The sequence below is a fragment of the Bison bison genome, unplaced genomic scaffold (genome assembly GCF_000754665.1).
Source record: "Bison bison bison isolate TAMUID 2011002044 unplaced genomic scaffold, Bison_UMD1.0 scf7180017864325, whole genome shotgun sequence".
Taxonomy (NCBI): domain Eukaryota; kingdom Metazoa; phylum Chordata; class Mammalia; order Artiodactyla; family Bovidae; genus Bison; species Bison bison.
This window is the reverse complement of record NW_011494897.1, coordinates 9,730,349-9,746,070: the sequence shown is the minus strand read 5'-3', so window position 1 is coordinate 9,746,070 and position 15,722 is coordinate 9,730,349. Positions and strand designations below refer to the sequence as shown.

Here is a 15,722-nt window from a genome sequence, read left to right as displayed (position 1 = left end):
CAGCAGGATCCTCTATGACCCACCTCCCAGAATATTGGAAATAAAAGCAAAAATAAATAAATGGGACCTAATTAAACTTAAAAGCTTCTGCACATCAAAGGAAACTATTAGCAAGGTGAAAAGACAGCCTTCAGAATGGGAGAAAATAATAGCAAATGAAGCAACTGACAAACAACTACTCTCAAAAATATACAAACAACTCCTACAGCTCAACTCCAGAAAAATAAATGACCCAATCAAAAAATGAGCCAAAGAACTAAATAGACATTTCTCCAAAGAAGTCATACAAATGGCTAACAAACACATGAAAAGATGCTCAACATCACTCATTATCAGAGAAATGCAAATCAAAACCACTATGAGGTACCATTTCACTCCAGTCAGAATGGCTGCTATCCAGAAGTCTACAAGCAATAAATGCTGGAGAGGGTGTGGAGAAAAGGGAACCCTCTTACACTGTTGGTGGGAATGCAAACTAGTCCAGCCACTATGGAGAACAGTGTGAAGATTCCTTAAAAAACTGGAAATAGAACTGCCTTATGATCCAGCAATCCCACTGCTGGGCATACATACTGAGGAAACCAGAAGGGAAAGAGACACGTGTACCCCAATGTTCATCGCAGCACTGTTTATAATAGCCAGGACATGGAAGCAACCTAGATGTCCATCAGGAGATGAATGGATAAGAAAGCTGTGGTACATAAACACAATGGAGTATTACTCAGCCATTAAAAAGAATACAGTTGAATCAGTTCTAATGAGGTGGATGAAACTGGAGCCTATTATACAGAGTGAAGTAAGCCAGAAAGAAAAACACCAATACAGTATACTAATGCATATATATGGAATTTAGAAAGATGGTAACAATAACCCTGTGTACGAGACAGAGAAAGAGACACTGATGTATAGAACAGTCTTATGGACTCTATGGGAGAGAGAGAGGGTGGAAAGATTTTGGAGTATGGCATTGAAACATGTATATCATGTATGAAACGAGTTGCCAGTCCAGGTTCGATGCAGGATACAGGATGCTTGGGGCTGGTGCACTGGGACGATCCAGAGAGATGGTATGGGGAGGGAGGAGGGTCCGGGATGGGGAACACATGTATACCTGTGGCGGATTCATTTTGATATTTGGCAAAACTAATACAATATTGTAAAGTTTAAAAATAAAATTAAAAAAAAAATTCCTAAATGGGATTCCCTGGTGGCTAAGACAATAAAGGATCTGCCTGCAATGCAGGAGATCTGGGTTCGACCCCTGGGTTGGGAAGATCCCCTGGAGAAGGGAATGGCTATCCACTCCAGTATTCTGGCTTGGAGAATTCCATGGACTATATAGTCCATGGGGTCGCAAAGAGTCAAACACGACTAAATGACTTTCATTTTAGATGATTAACATATGTTAATTGACATTTATATTAAAACAAGAAAAAATAAGTTAAAATTCTCTTTGATTTATTTGAAAAATTCAATTTATGTTATATCCCAAATTTAGCAGTTTGCTAACAAAGAGCAGGGAATTACAGAAATCACATTTTTGATGATAGCTGCCCTGAATGCAATTTCTACCCTATCAATGAAAAATGAGTTACTTAAGGAGCTTGGGGAATGTTCCAATTAATCTTAACCTACATAATATTTAAAAGGACCTCTCTCAGTTCAGTTAATTATTATCTTTGTGATATCCACTCAATTATATTTCATTTTGGGAGGTCAACAGCAGCAGCCCATCAACTGCACTGAACCACCCTTAATTAAGGATAATCATAGGGTAAATTTCTTCTCCCTAAAAGAAACTCTCGGTGTTAAAAAAGGGATGTTTTTGTATACACTGAAAGTACTGCACAAATTTTTACTTGAAAAAGAAAAGCAGCTACACATTTAGCCAATGAAAAAATTATGGCTGCAAATTTATCTATTTGATTTTTCCATCTTAATTCCAAATTACATGTTTGATATTAACATTTATAATGTTATTGATAATTCCAAATTATTAACTTTAACAACACTTGAGATTGTCATTATGAATTGAAATTAATAAAAATGAAGCTATTCAGGATTTAGGTAGTAAGTACATAGTAAATGCTTTATAGATAAAAATCCTATGTGCCCTATTCATATATGCTATAACCAAAGACGGAAAAATCAAAAAAGGAAAATTATAAGCATATCCTACAATATAATAATAATAAACTGATTTTGTGTAATGTGTCTATCTCTCTTTTCTTATTCTCTTCATTGCTGGTCATACACTGTTGACTCTTGTATATGTATTATATACCTTTATGATATCCTGGACTTCATGGCAACAGAACCAGAGGCTCTGAGAAGGTTGTTTGCATGGTGTCCCCTCTTTCTTCTGTTAGGCACATGGTGGGGTCCATTCACTTCAGTCTAGACAGGCACTGGGCTGGCCTGGGGTTCATTTACATTTTGGAGAGTGTAAATTTCCTCTACACCATCTTCATCTGTGTTGCACATGAATGTACCTCTGATTTCTGATTGAGTGCCTGGCACATCTCTTTGGCAATAGCACTGAAAGACAGAGGGATGTCTTGCTCTGTTCTTCAGAGGTTCCTAATTCAGTTCTCCAACCACCTACCACTCAGCTTCAGAATTTGGCACATGCCTTGAACAGGAGAGCAGCAGAGTACATGGGACAGGTCCACTCCTTCTAGTAGATATTTTCTTTTCTAACACCACAATGCAGAGCTTTCACTCTGCATTTAATTAATTATTTATTTATTTATTTTAAAAGTATAATTGCTTTACAATGTTATGTTGATTTCTGCTATATGATGAAGTGAAAGTTATCTGTATACATGTATCTTTTCTCTCCTGAGCCTCCCTCCTATCCCTATCCCATCCCTCTTGACTCTGTATTTTAGAAACTATTGACCTAGTTCTATGTACTCTTATAAGCCTTGAAACTCAGCAAATAGTTTATAGAAAGAAACAACTGTGTGTTTGAGACCTCTCAAATTTTCCATATTGTACTTTATATCCACACGACTGCCAACAGCTCCACTGTTTTTTCCTCTTTACCCAGTGAACATTTCTCATGAGCCTATGGTGTTTAATTCAATAAATTTAAGTATTATGCAAAACCAACCGTTAAGTCCAAGGTGTAGTTTTATTTCAGCCCCTCCTCCTTATAGACAATTTCTGACTACCTTCCATATCAGAACATTTTCTTTGGGGTAAACACATATATATCGTAGAAGGAACAAAGTTAATGAGTAATGCAAGTTAAATTATTTTGTATAATAAATAATATTTTAATTTTGAAAGATGCTCATTTATTTAGAAATTTTAGATAAATAAACATCTGGGCTTAAAAGCGTTCTTCAAAATTTAACACTTGTTTTTCCTATTTTGATTCAGAACCTTTTCTTATCTATATACGATAATTTTTAGATATTTACAATTGCACCTTCATATTTTAAACCAAGGAGTGTTTTAAAACCACGTGGGGAAGAGCACAACAAAAAGAGCCAGCTGTTGGCCTTTCAATTAAGAAAACAATAAGCCTCCACATAGTGACAATGAACCAACAATCCAATTTCAACAAAGCAGTGAACAAAGCAAAAACAGCAACAGATGCTGTTTTCAATATTATCAAACACTCTATATAGAATAAACTCCCTTGAAAATTTAGCAGAGAGAACATGCCAATTTTTGATTAATTCAAATTTGCCTCAGCTCTCGAGAGCTCAAGCAGAAAACTGACTTGCCCCTATGGTACTAGAACTAGAAACAGTGATCAGTGATTCAAAAGAAATAAAACTCAAATCCAGATGGCTATAGGGCAAACTATAAACCTTTCAAGGAAATTTTTAAGTGAACGCATTAAAAAGCCTTTCTCTACATACAGTGAAACAACATTTTACTGCCTACCCAGCAAACAATAACTTTCAGCATCATCTCTAATGCTTTTTGATTTCTGCCTACTTAGTAGAACCAACACGATACCATAGCAGTGATTCTAGTGGAATGGTTCACCTACTTGCTCCTTCATTTAATGCAATCTCTTTTAACACATTGCATTGTGTGTATGTGTGTGTGTGTGTGTGTGTGTGTGTGCATGTGTACGTGTATAACTATTAAGGATCTAATTAAAGTTAAGGTTATTCACTACAGAGAAAGGCACATTTGAACTCACAAAGCTTTACATAAAATTACTGAGAATTTCATGAAGCTTAAAATTTTTGCCTGGCCTCTAGGACCTGAGGATAAAAAGAAAATCTTCCTTAAGGTCCATGTAGATATGATAACTTATGATATACAAGTCACACTTCAAATCAGAAAGGATGTTCAGTAAATGATTCTGATAAAAGTTTAGAAAATCATACCCATTAACTCTCCACACTATTTCAAACATAACTCCTGATATATTAAAGATCATAAATATTCTATTTAAAAAATAAAGGAGAATATGGAAGACCAAATATATGCCTTTGGCCAAGGGAGAATTTTTTCAAGAATGCATGAAAAGCTAAAGCCACAAAGGGAAACATAATAATATAATAAATCTGAATTTATAAAGATTAGATACCTATTCATGGAAAAAAATGACCACAAACAAAATTTTAAAGACTACTGGCCCTCAAGGAGAAAATATTTACAATAATATAATAGCCAAATGGTATCCATCCAGAATGTAATAATGTAATTATTCTCAAAAGAAAAATAAGGAAATATTTAAATCAGATATTTCACAGAAGCATAAATATAAACGAGTATTCAGCATAAAGATAGTTGATTCTATTAATTACTAAGGAAATCAAATTAAAGCAACAAAGAAAGAGCATTCTTTTCACACATAAAATTGTCAAAAATTTAAAAAGGCAGTTTAAAGAAACTTTACAAAATGATGGAATCTGAGTCTTCTCCAGTGGCTCAGTGATAAAGAATCCACTGGCCAGTGAATGAGACACAGATTCAATCCCTGTGAAGATCCCACATACTGAGGAAGCAGCTAAGCCCATGTGTCACAACTACTGAGACTGTGTTTTAGAGCTCGGGAACCACAAGTTCTGAGCCCAAGTGCTGTAACCACAGAAGCCCATGAACCCTAGAGCCTGTGCTCCACAACCAGGGAAGCTACTGCAATGAGAAGCTTGCACACCACTGCTAGAGAGTAGCCCCTGCTCACCACAACTAGAGAAAAGCCAGTGCAGCAATGAAGACCCAGTGAAGACAAAAAAAAAAAGATGGAATCTAAAAGTGCACAATGTAGGCGTGTTGTTCACTAACCAAGTCATGTCCAACTCTTCAAGACCCCATGGACTGCACGTAGGCATAAACATTATTCAATAGGGTAATAAAGCCATAAAACATGACAACAAAATTATAATTCCTGCTAATAAATGTCAAATATATTAAATAGTATTACTCATATATAGAATTTTACTGGAAGCTCTAAGATAATCTAAGAAGTATAGTATTTACAGAAAATATTTTCTAAGTCAGTTTTTTTTAATAAAAATTACATATATAATCACTTCAAATATATCCATTAATCATTTATCATATGTTAGAAATTAGGACTGACAATACCTTATCAGGACATACCATATTTTTAGGAATTCCATATAATTTTTAGAATACTTATATTTAAAACGTTTACTCATACAATATAACCTGAAAAAGCTTCTCACTCATTTGACAATGCTTCCCATGCAACTTCACGTACTAAATAAGGTGCATATGTGCTAAATTGCTTCAGTCTTTCCTCTTGAGACTCCATGGACTGTAGCCTGCCAGGTTCCTCTGTCCATGGGATTCTCCAGGCAAGAATACTGGAGTGGGTTACTGTGCTCTCCTCCGGCGGGATCTTCCCAACCCAGGGATAAAACCCACATCTCTTACATCTACCTTCATTGGCAGGCAGTTCTTTACCACTAAGGACACCTGGGAAGCCCACCAAACAAGAACAAAGCCCCTTTTTTTCCTTCAGTCTCAGGGATCACAGATAACTAGACTTAACATTAAGATATATCACTTACATCTCAATGACACAGAAAGATAAATAACAAGTCTTTCAAGAGACCTAGCTTCCTCTAACTGAAAAGAAAAACCTAGATTTAGAATATTGAAAGAGACTCATCTTGGCCATTGTTGGGGATTTTCTCCCCAGGACTTGGAAGCAACAAACCTGAAAGAATGACACTCAGGCAGTTTCTTGCAAGGAGTCAAGCCTTTTTATAGAAGCAGGAACAAAGAGCTTAGAGTATACAGCCAGCAGAGCGCATACAGGGTTAACACCTAATCAGTAAAAATATTTCAAGGACAGTGCGCTCTAAGTGACCCATGTGCTTATCCCATAGCCTGTTTTCTCAAGCAACATCCTTAATATTTATTATTAAATCTTGACGCCAGGCATAACCAAAGGCAGGAGATGTTTTTCTGCCCACAGCACACCAAGCCAGGGTACTTTTGGCCCTTCACCATTTTCCCAAGGGCTTCCTTCAACCAGCTATTTTGTATTGCATTTCCCAATATATCCTCCTTTTGTTTTTAATTTAAGCATGGTAGCTGCTAGTTAGACTCCATTGTAGGAGGCATGGCATCTTGAGGAGAGACATCTATATCCTATAAGCAATGACAGAAAAATCAGAGTGATTAATACATATATAAAAATGTTGCTTCCTGAAAACCAAGTTCTAGGGTGTAGAGACAATAGGGTTTTGGTTAAAGTACCATAAAATTGAGTGCTGTACAATTCCTTAGGTACCTTAACTTGAAAATTAGCAACTTGTTGTTTCAACAAATTGATGTCTAAAACTTGAGTTATCTGTGAGATCCTGCAAATGCGCTTTAACTTTATCCCGAGGATATTCAGTCCTATTATAGAGCATGTTAGTCAGACAAAAAGAAGTAAAATTCCAGTGACAACATATATGTGTTTGGAAAGTCAGTTGTTGCACTTGATCTCCTAAGTGGATAACCAGAGTTTGTAACTCACTAATTCGTGTTTGTAATTGCTGATCTATTTGAGCTTGTCGAGCCCAAAGATCATGAGAGTCTTTGTGCCAAGCAGTGATAAAATCATGATTTTGTATAGAATTATGTAAAGCCATACCAGACAAAGTTCCTACAGTCATAATAGAAATAAGGCTTAAGATGCCTGAAATAATCCACCCAATGATGTGCTTAGATCGCCTAAGTCCAGTTTTCAACAATACAGAAAGAAATACAGAATCAGTTAAGTTTACGGGAAGCCATAACTCGGATCTTTGTTTAACTAGTGCAATGCTAGCATCGTGATATGAAATGGTGTGATTAAGGCAGGTATACAATGCACATGCAGTACAATTGACAATCTTGGCTGGTAAGTCAATATCAAAATGTCCTACAATAAATAAGTATGGAAGGTGAACACACGATTGAATATAGCCAGTACTATTGTATAGGAAGGTATAATTAGAAGGACGAAACACACCTATAGTCCCATAAACATTAGCAAAGTGCTCTAAGGCTGCTGGAATTTCCCAAATGTGCCATTGCTTTGGCCCCACAATGGGGACGACAATCCTGGGTCGTGGGGATGATAAGCCCCTGTTATACCAATTCAGCAATATGTTCTTATCAGTCCAGGAACTTGTCTTAGATTTATGAAAGCCTCCAATGCTTGATCTATTAAACCAGGAGCAATTATGATGTTCCTCCTGCTCTTCAGAACAGTTTACAAACAAACCGTGAGGTCCCCAGTCAACAAATTTAAATGTATGATTAGTATGATTTTGCTGAATTATAGAAACTTTCCCAAATTGGCCTCGACAATCACACCAATGTAACGGTTGTACCACCTGTTTTCTTCTCCAAGATACAATATGACATGAAGGTTCCTCTGGTTGAAAAAGCGAGTTCAAATAGTTGGCTATCTGGCCTGGATAATGTCGCTTGGTGCCATTAAGTAAGAAAGATGCTGTAGCAAACATTCCCAGATGCAAAGCAGTCCCATTGTTGGCAGAGTATGCCCACCACTGTGGGAAGATAGTCATGCAAAGGGGATGAGATCCGAAACAGATAGGCAAGGTTTTGAATCCCATGGAAATGTTGATTGGCTTTCCCTCATCTTCTTCATGAATTGGTTGCTTTATGGACCAGGGACTTGGAAAATGCATGCTATCTTTAGTAAAGATCATAGGGGCTTTGTCTACCGAATCTACTATGGAGAGAAGTGGTGGGTTGGGTATGTATGCCCAATAAACATATTCTGCACTTACCCCAGAGGAATAGGAAAGAACAGCTAACATTGGCAGAAACAGCTTATCTGGAGTCATAGGAGTTCCAATACTCTTCAGTGTCTGCTCAGCCTGACGAGTCATGTTTTTCACTTGAGCACATGTTGAGTAAGGATTCAGACGATGGCGTTTCCTCATTGGTTCCTCCAGGGTCATTGACGAGACCCTTTGTGTCAACTTCATCACTCCCTGAGGGAGTCCGGTCTTGGGGTCCCTCTCAGTAATGGACATGGTGAAGGGAAACCTAGATTTCCTCTCCATCTGCAATGACAAGACCATAACCCTTGCCTAGGAGTTGTAAGGTTCCTGGAAGCCACTGATTAAATTGCTTATACCATATTGGTGTATTGATTTCTAATTTGCTGTTTTTGTCTTCTGCAAAATGTCTATCTTCACGAGTATCAGAATTATTTTTTGTTAAGTTTAAAAAATTCAGGGAATAAAGAGTTAAAGATAATAGTAATTGAGGGTTCATGGGATAAGAAGTGTATCTCTTTTTCCATATTTCCCCTTTCTGTTTTAATAAATGAGTTTTTAGGGTGCGGTGGGCTCTTTCAATAATGGCTTGACCCAGAAGATTGTAGGGTATTCTTGTAATGTGTGTTATGTTCCATTCTGATAAAAATGAACAAAATGAATGCAAGGTGAATGCAGGTCCATTATCTGTTTTCAAGACAGAAGGAATCCCCATAACGGGGAGGGTGAGTAAGAGTGTGGAAATGGTGTGTTTACTGGATTCTGAAGAGACAGGTACTGCCCAGATAAAGCCTAAAAATGTATCAACTGAGACAAAAAGCAAAGAAAACTTTCCTAAGGAGCAGTGAGTGAAATCAGATTGCCAAAGGGAGTTAGGCTGTTGCCCCTGGGAATTAACTCCTGAAATCGTAGTTCGTAAGTGCAGAGGGGCGCAAACATCACAGGTTTTAATAATATGCTGCGCTTCAGTGAGAGGAATATGGTATTTAGAGTGCAATCTGTTGGCATTGGTATGAAGATTAGCATGCTCATCATTGGCAGACGTAAAAATGGGAGCTATGAGCCTGTCAACAGCATCATTTCCTGCAACCAGAGGGGCCAGGTAAACCTGAATGAGTGTGTATATGTGCAATAAAGAAAGGTTCTGTACATGAGTGAATTAAGGCTTGAGTCTGTGAAGAGAGAGTATATAATTCTTCATTTAGGTTGTATAAAAAGGTGGTAACAAAATTGGGAAAAAGGGAAGCAAGGTATTTGGAATCAGTATATATGTTGAAGGATAATGGTTGAAGTGACAAAAAAGCATATAAAGCATACAATTTAACTCTTTGTATTGAAGAATAGGTAGTGGGTAATTTTTCTTTGATATCAGGGCCGACAATCCCTGCTATGCCTTCTTGTTGCCATCAATGAAATAGGTGGGTGCATTGGAAATAGTCTGGGATGCAATGATATTAGTTACAATGAATTTAGTACATTGTAGAAAGTCCCATAATTTTCCTTTTGGCAAATGAAATGAGATAACATTTTGAAAATCACTTAATGCCATTTGCATGGTCAAGTTATACTGTAAGGCAATTTGCAATTCCTTTTTTGTCAAGGGAACGTGTATTGCATATGGATCAAATCCAGTCAAAGTTTGTATATGGCTTCTTCCTGACATAATTAAGGGCCCTATTTTCTCAATATATGATACAATTTTTTTAGACTGTTTAGTGTGTAAATATACCCATTCTATTGGGCTATGCTGAGTTATAATTGCTGTGGGCGAACGTTCAGTGGGGAATATATATAAAGACATTGGTTGATCATGATCTAGCCGAGTTGACAAAGACTGTTGAATGCATTTCTCCATTAAGGCCAGTTCTTCTTTGGCCTCTTTTGACCCTAGCTGCCTAGGGATATTAGGGTCAGGGGATCCCATAGATTTTGTAAGACATAGGTGTGGATGCCAACAGATGGCCGCAGCCAATTAATATCTCCTAGCAATTTTTGAAAATCATCCAGCGTGCATAGAGACTGCACAGAAATTTGAGTTTTTTGAGGTTTGATTTTAGATTCTTCCATAACCTGTCCTAAATAATTAAAGGGTGCTTTCTATTGAATTTTATCTGGCACAACAAGCAGGCCATGACTTTGAAGAGTAGTAGTAACTTCATTGTATAACTGTTGCAAACAAAGTTCAGATTCCATAGAAAGAAGTATATCATCCATGTAATGAATTATAAATGCAGTAGGATACTTATCTCTAATGGGTTGTAATAAAACAGATATGAGATATTGGCAAATGGTAGGAGAGTTCATCATTCCCTGAGGTAGCACCTTCCATTGAAATCTTTTAACAGGAGCCATGTGATTTATAGAAGGAACTGAAAAGACAAAACGCTTTCTATCTTTAGCGTGCAGAGGTATAGTAAAAAAGTAGTCTTGTAAGTCAATAATAATTATAGGCCATCCTTTTGGTACCATAGAAGGGGAGGGCAATCCAAGTTGTAAGGGCCCCATAGGTAACATGGTATTATTAACATTTCTTAAATCTATCAACATTTGCCATTTTCCTGATTTCTTTTTTATTACAAAAATAGGAGAATTCCAAGGGGAAAATGAAGGTTCTATATGAGCCTTTTGTAATTGTTAATTTATTAATTGCATAAGAGCTGCCAATTTTTCTTTAGTTAGGGGCCATTGAGGTGTCCATACTGGGGTATCAGATTCCCAATCGAGAGGCAGCAGTGTTAACTCAATGGCCCCCATTAAAAAGGTTCATTTAAAGAAATTGTGGCTTTTGTTTGTTCAAAAAAATCCCGTACTCATAAATTGATAGGGATATTAGTAATATATGGTTTAAGATAAGCTACAATTTGGTCAGGGCCATACACTTGTAAATAGGATGCATTGACAAAAGTTTGTGTGGCATCAGTTTTATCCATTCCTAATAGTTTAGAAGGAGCCATAACCTTACCCCAATCAAGGGGCCATTCTGCAGCTCTAATGATTGAAATGTTAGCTCCGGTATCTAACATGCCTGTGAAATTTTTTCCCCATATGCATAAAGTAAGCATGGGTTTCTGATGTTCCTTTAATAAGGTGGATAGTGCAGCAGTAAGGTTGGTACTGCCAAAGCCTCCCTGCCGAACTTTATCAGATGCCTTCATTGGTTTGACATATGGCAAAAGTAATAATTGTGCAAAATGTTCCCCTTTTTGTAAGTATACATTTCTCATTTTCACAGTATTTACCGTAACATGTATTTCCCCTTCATAATCTTCATCCACAACACCAGTCAATACCATTGAACCTCTCATTGTGCAGCTACTACATCCTAAAATCAGTCCCATTGTCTCCAGTGGAATCGGGTCATAATATCCAGTGGGAATTTTGTGGGGGTTGTATAACTCTATTAGTTTCATATCATAAGGACTAGGTATATCAATGCAAGCACTCTTAGATGTAGCTGCTCGTAGCGTCATAACGCTAGGTCCTCCTTTTATAGTGGGGCTAGAGGACAGCCCCTTTATCAGTTTCCTTGTTGTTTTTGTTGTGCACCAGGGTTCAAAGTATTTCCATCCTTATCAAATTTAGAATGACATTCATTCAGCCAATGGAACCCCTTTTTACATCTTGGACATACTCCTGGGGTCTCTTCTTATTAGAAGTATTATTATTATTATTATTTTGGCCTGTGTTGGCAGGTGGCATTGTTTTTTCATATGGCTGGGCTTCCCACAGGTAAAACATTTGGCATTAGTAGCTTATGTACATTAAAATTTTCTAATGTTGCCAATTTTGCTCTATGGGAACTAGATCCAATATCCTTATAAGCTTTCAAATATTCAATAAGAGAGCTAGTCTCTCGAATTGGTCTAAGCATGGATTGACATTCCTCATTAGTGTTTTCAAAAGCAAGTTGTTTGAAAATAATATTTTATAAAGTCACATCCTTAATAGATTTTTCGATTGTATCCTTTAATTTCCCTATAAATTGAGAATATTCCTCTTGATATCCTTGAATAATCTTAATGAACCATCAGAGTTAGTGCTATCAACCTTTGCTTATGCCCTGCAGGCAGTTTCTTTAATGAAATGTAACATCTGAGGGGTAATATTAGCTAATTGCACAATCATATTGGCTATGGTTCTTGTTCTAGTGAGTATATCATAGGTTAAATCGGCAGGGTTACCATGATATTGCTGGTCAATCATCAGCTGTCGGGCCTCATCATTAACCCACATTTGCCACTGAAGTAATTGTTGAGGATTTAAAATCATCTTTGTTACTTGAAAAAAATCATATGGCATCCAATGGTCAGCCCATCCTCCGAGAAATTCTATACAGTAAGGAGAAGTAGGTCCATACAGAGTGCGTGCTTTCTTAAAGCTAGACAACATGCCAAAATCTAGATTAGCCCAAGTATTCTGGCCTTGGACAGGTTGATTAAATTACATTGGGAAAGCGAAAGTGCAAGCAGGCATCTCCTGAGGAGGAGTGAAATGATTAGTACGAGCAAAGTTAGCAATTGCTATTACAGGTGGAGCGGAAGGAAAAACCTCAGATTTGGGCTGTCCATTGAATGAAATGACCTCAGTTCTAAGTGGCTTCAGTTTTGACATATTCTGTATGTATTTGTCTCTTATATATATATATATATATATATGCATATATATATACATATCCTGTATATATATGTCTCAATTGTGTCTGATTGAGCATAACATTCTTGCATTTCAAAGCACCTTGCATGTCTTGTTCATTAAGCTCGTATTCATGCAAAGACCAAACAGTCTCTACCTCCAAATCAACATTATGTCCTTCAATTTGTTCTATGACAGCCCATATGAGTGACCAGGTAACCCACCATTGAGGAGGAATGTGAACTCCCTGCCGATATGCTCACAAAACATTATTTTTAACCCTTTTCCATATGTCTAGATTGAGTGTCCCCTCTTCTGGGAACCATGAATTGTTCCAATAAAATATGATAGCAGTCGTTCAACTGATCTCTTGAAACATTAACACTGTTTTGTTTCAAAAAATGATGCATTATAGAAATGAAAGGAATTTTACTGTTATGTTGTCCCATCCTGCTTACCTCTTTCTGTAGGCACTCGTTGCTTTGTTTAGCCGTCCTTTCAAGTCCCTGTTCAGGTGCCACTTGTTGGGGATTTTTCTCCCTGGGACTTGGAAGCGATGAACCTGAAAGAATGACACTCGGACAGTCTCTTGCAAGGACTGACAAGTTTATTTCTGCAGTCAAGCCTTTTTATAGAAGCAGGAACAAAGAGCTTAGAGTATACAGCCAGCAGAGCGCGTATGGGGTTAACACCTAATCAGTAAAAATATTTCAAGGACAGCGTGCTCTAACTGACCCATGTGCTTATCCCATAACCCATTTTCTCAAGCAACATTCTTAATATTTATTATTAAATCTTGGTGCCAGGCATAACCAAAGGCAGGAGATGTTTTTCTACCCGCAGCACACCAAGCCGGGGTACTTCTGGCCCTTTGCCATTTTCCCAAGGACTTCCTCCAACTGGCTATTTTGTATTGCGCTTCCCAACAGCCATTTTCTGGGATTGTTTCTTCAGTTGCTAAATTGCCAATTCAATTATACTCAATAACAGTAATAGAAAAAATACACAATGCTCATTTGTGTTTACATGCATCATTTCCAAATAAACTTGAATCTGCATTGAAGCTACCTGACCCCATAAACAAAGATCAAAACAAAATTAAACATCCATTTATGATAAAAACTCTCCAGAAAGCAAGAATAAAAAGAACATACCTCAACATAACAAAAGCTATATATGACAAACCCACAGCAAACATTATCCTCAATGGTGAAAAATTGAAAGCATTTCCCCTAAAGTCAGGAACAACACAAGGGTGCCCACTGTCACCACTACTATTCAACATGGTTTTGGAAGTTTCAGCCACAGCAATCAGACCAGAAAAAGACATAAAAGGAATCCAAATTGGAAAAGAAGAAGTAAAACTCTCACTGTTTGCAGATGATGTGATCCTCTACATAGCATAAAGACTCCACCAGAAAATTACTAGAACTAATCAATGAATATAGTAAAGTGGCAGTATATAAAACCAACACACAGAAATCCCTTGCATTCCTATACACTAATAATGAGAAAATAGAAAGAGAAATTAAGGAAACAATTCCATTCACCATTGCAACGAAAATAATAAAATACTTAGGAATATATCTACCTAAAGAAACTAAAGACCTATACATAGAAAACTATAAAAGACTGGTGAAAGAAATCAAAGAGGACACTAATAGCTAGAGAAATATACCATATTCATAGATCAGAAGAATCAATATAGTGAAAATGAGTATACTACCCAAAGCAATCTATAGACTCAATGCAATCCCTATCAAGCTACCAACAGTATTCTTCACAGAGCTAGAACAAATAATTTCACAATTTGTATGGAAATACAGAAAACCTCGAATAGCCAAAGTGATCTTGAGAAAGAAGAATGGAACTGGAGGAATCAACCTACCTGACTTCAGGCTCTACTACAAAGCCACAGCTATCAAGACAGTATGATACTGGCACAAAGACAGAAATATAGATCAGTGGAACAAAATAGAAAGCCCAGAGATAAATCCATGCACCTATGGACACCTTATCTTTGACAAAGGAGGCAAGAATATACAATGGATTAAAGACCATCTCTTTAACAAGTGGTGCTGGGAAAACTGGTCAACCACTTGTAAAAGAATGAAACTAGAACACTTTCTAATACCATACACAAAAATAAACTCAAAATGGATTAAAGATCTAAATGTAAGACCAGAAACTATAAAACTCCTAGAGGAGAACATAGGCAAAACACTCTCCTACATAAATCACAGCAGGATCCTCTATGACCCACCTCCCAGAATATTGGAAATCAAAGCAAAAATAAACAAATGGGACCTAGTTAAAATTAAAAGTTTCTACACAACAAAGGAAACTATAAGCAAGGTGAAAAGACAGCCTTTGGAATGGGAGAAAATAATAGCAAATGAAGCAACTGCCAAACAACTAATCTCAAAAATATACAAGCAACTCCTGTAGCTCAATTCTAGCAAAATAAACGACCCAATCAAAAAATAGGCCAAAGAACTAAATAGACATTTCTCCAAAGAAGACAAACAGATGGCTAACAAACACATGAAAAGATGCTCAACATCACTCATTATCAGAGAAATGCAAATCAAAACCACTATGAGGTACCATTTCACACCAGTCGGAATGGCTGTGATCCAAAAGTCTACAAGCAATAAATGCTGGAGAGGGTGTGGAGAGCTTACACTGTTGGTGGGAATACAAACTAATACAGCCACTATGGAGAACAGTGTGGAGATTCCTTAAAAAACTGGAAATAGAACTGCCTTATGACCTAGTAATCCCACTGCTGGGATACACACTGAGGAAACCAGAATTGAAAGAGACACATGTACCCCAATGTTCATCACAGCACTGTTTCTG

At 37.1% G+C, this 15,722-nt stretch overlaps 2 protein-coding genes across 2 annotated transcripts in view; both read right to left on the bottom strand.

Moving 5' to 3' along the window:
* Nucleotides 1-6,527: 6,527 nt before the first annotated feature.
* On the bottom strand, nt 6,528-8,336 carry LOC104998216 (endogenous retrovirus group K member 25 Env polyprotein-like). The gene is given in 3 exon segments (XM_010853295.1): nt 6,528-6,611; nt 6,614-6,787; nt 6,789-8,336. Coding segments are annotated over 3 exon segments (1,806 nt in total).
* Nucleotides 8,337-11,038: 2,702 nt separating this feature from the next.
* The window catches only part of LOC104998230 (endogenous retrovirus group K member 9 Pol protein-like), a 196,853-nt gene continuing 192,169 nt past the window's right edge, over nt 11,039-15,722 (bottom strand). Inside the window, exon 2 of the mRNA XM_010853305.1 lies at nt 11,039-11,796. Within this exon, the coding sequence (XP_010851607.1) occupies nt 11,039-11,796 (758 nt within the window). The remainder of the gene's footprint in view (nt 11,797-15,722) is intronic.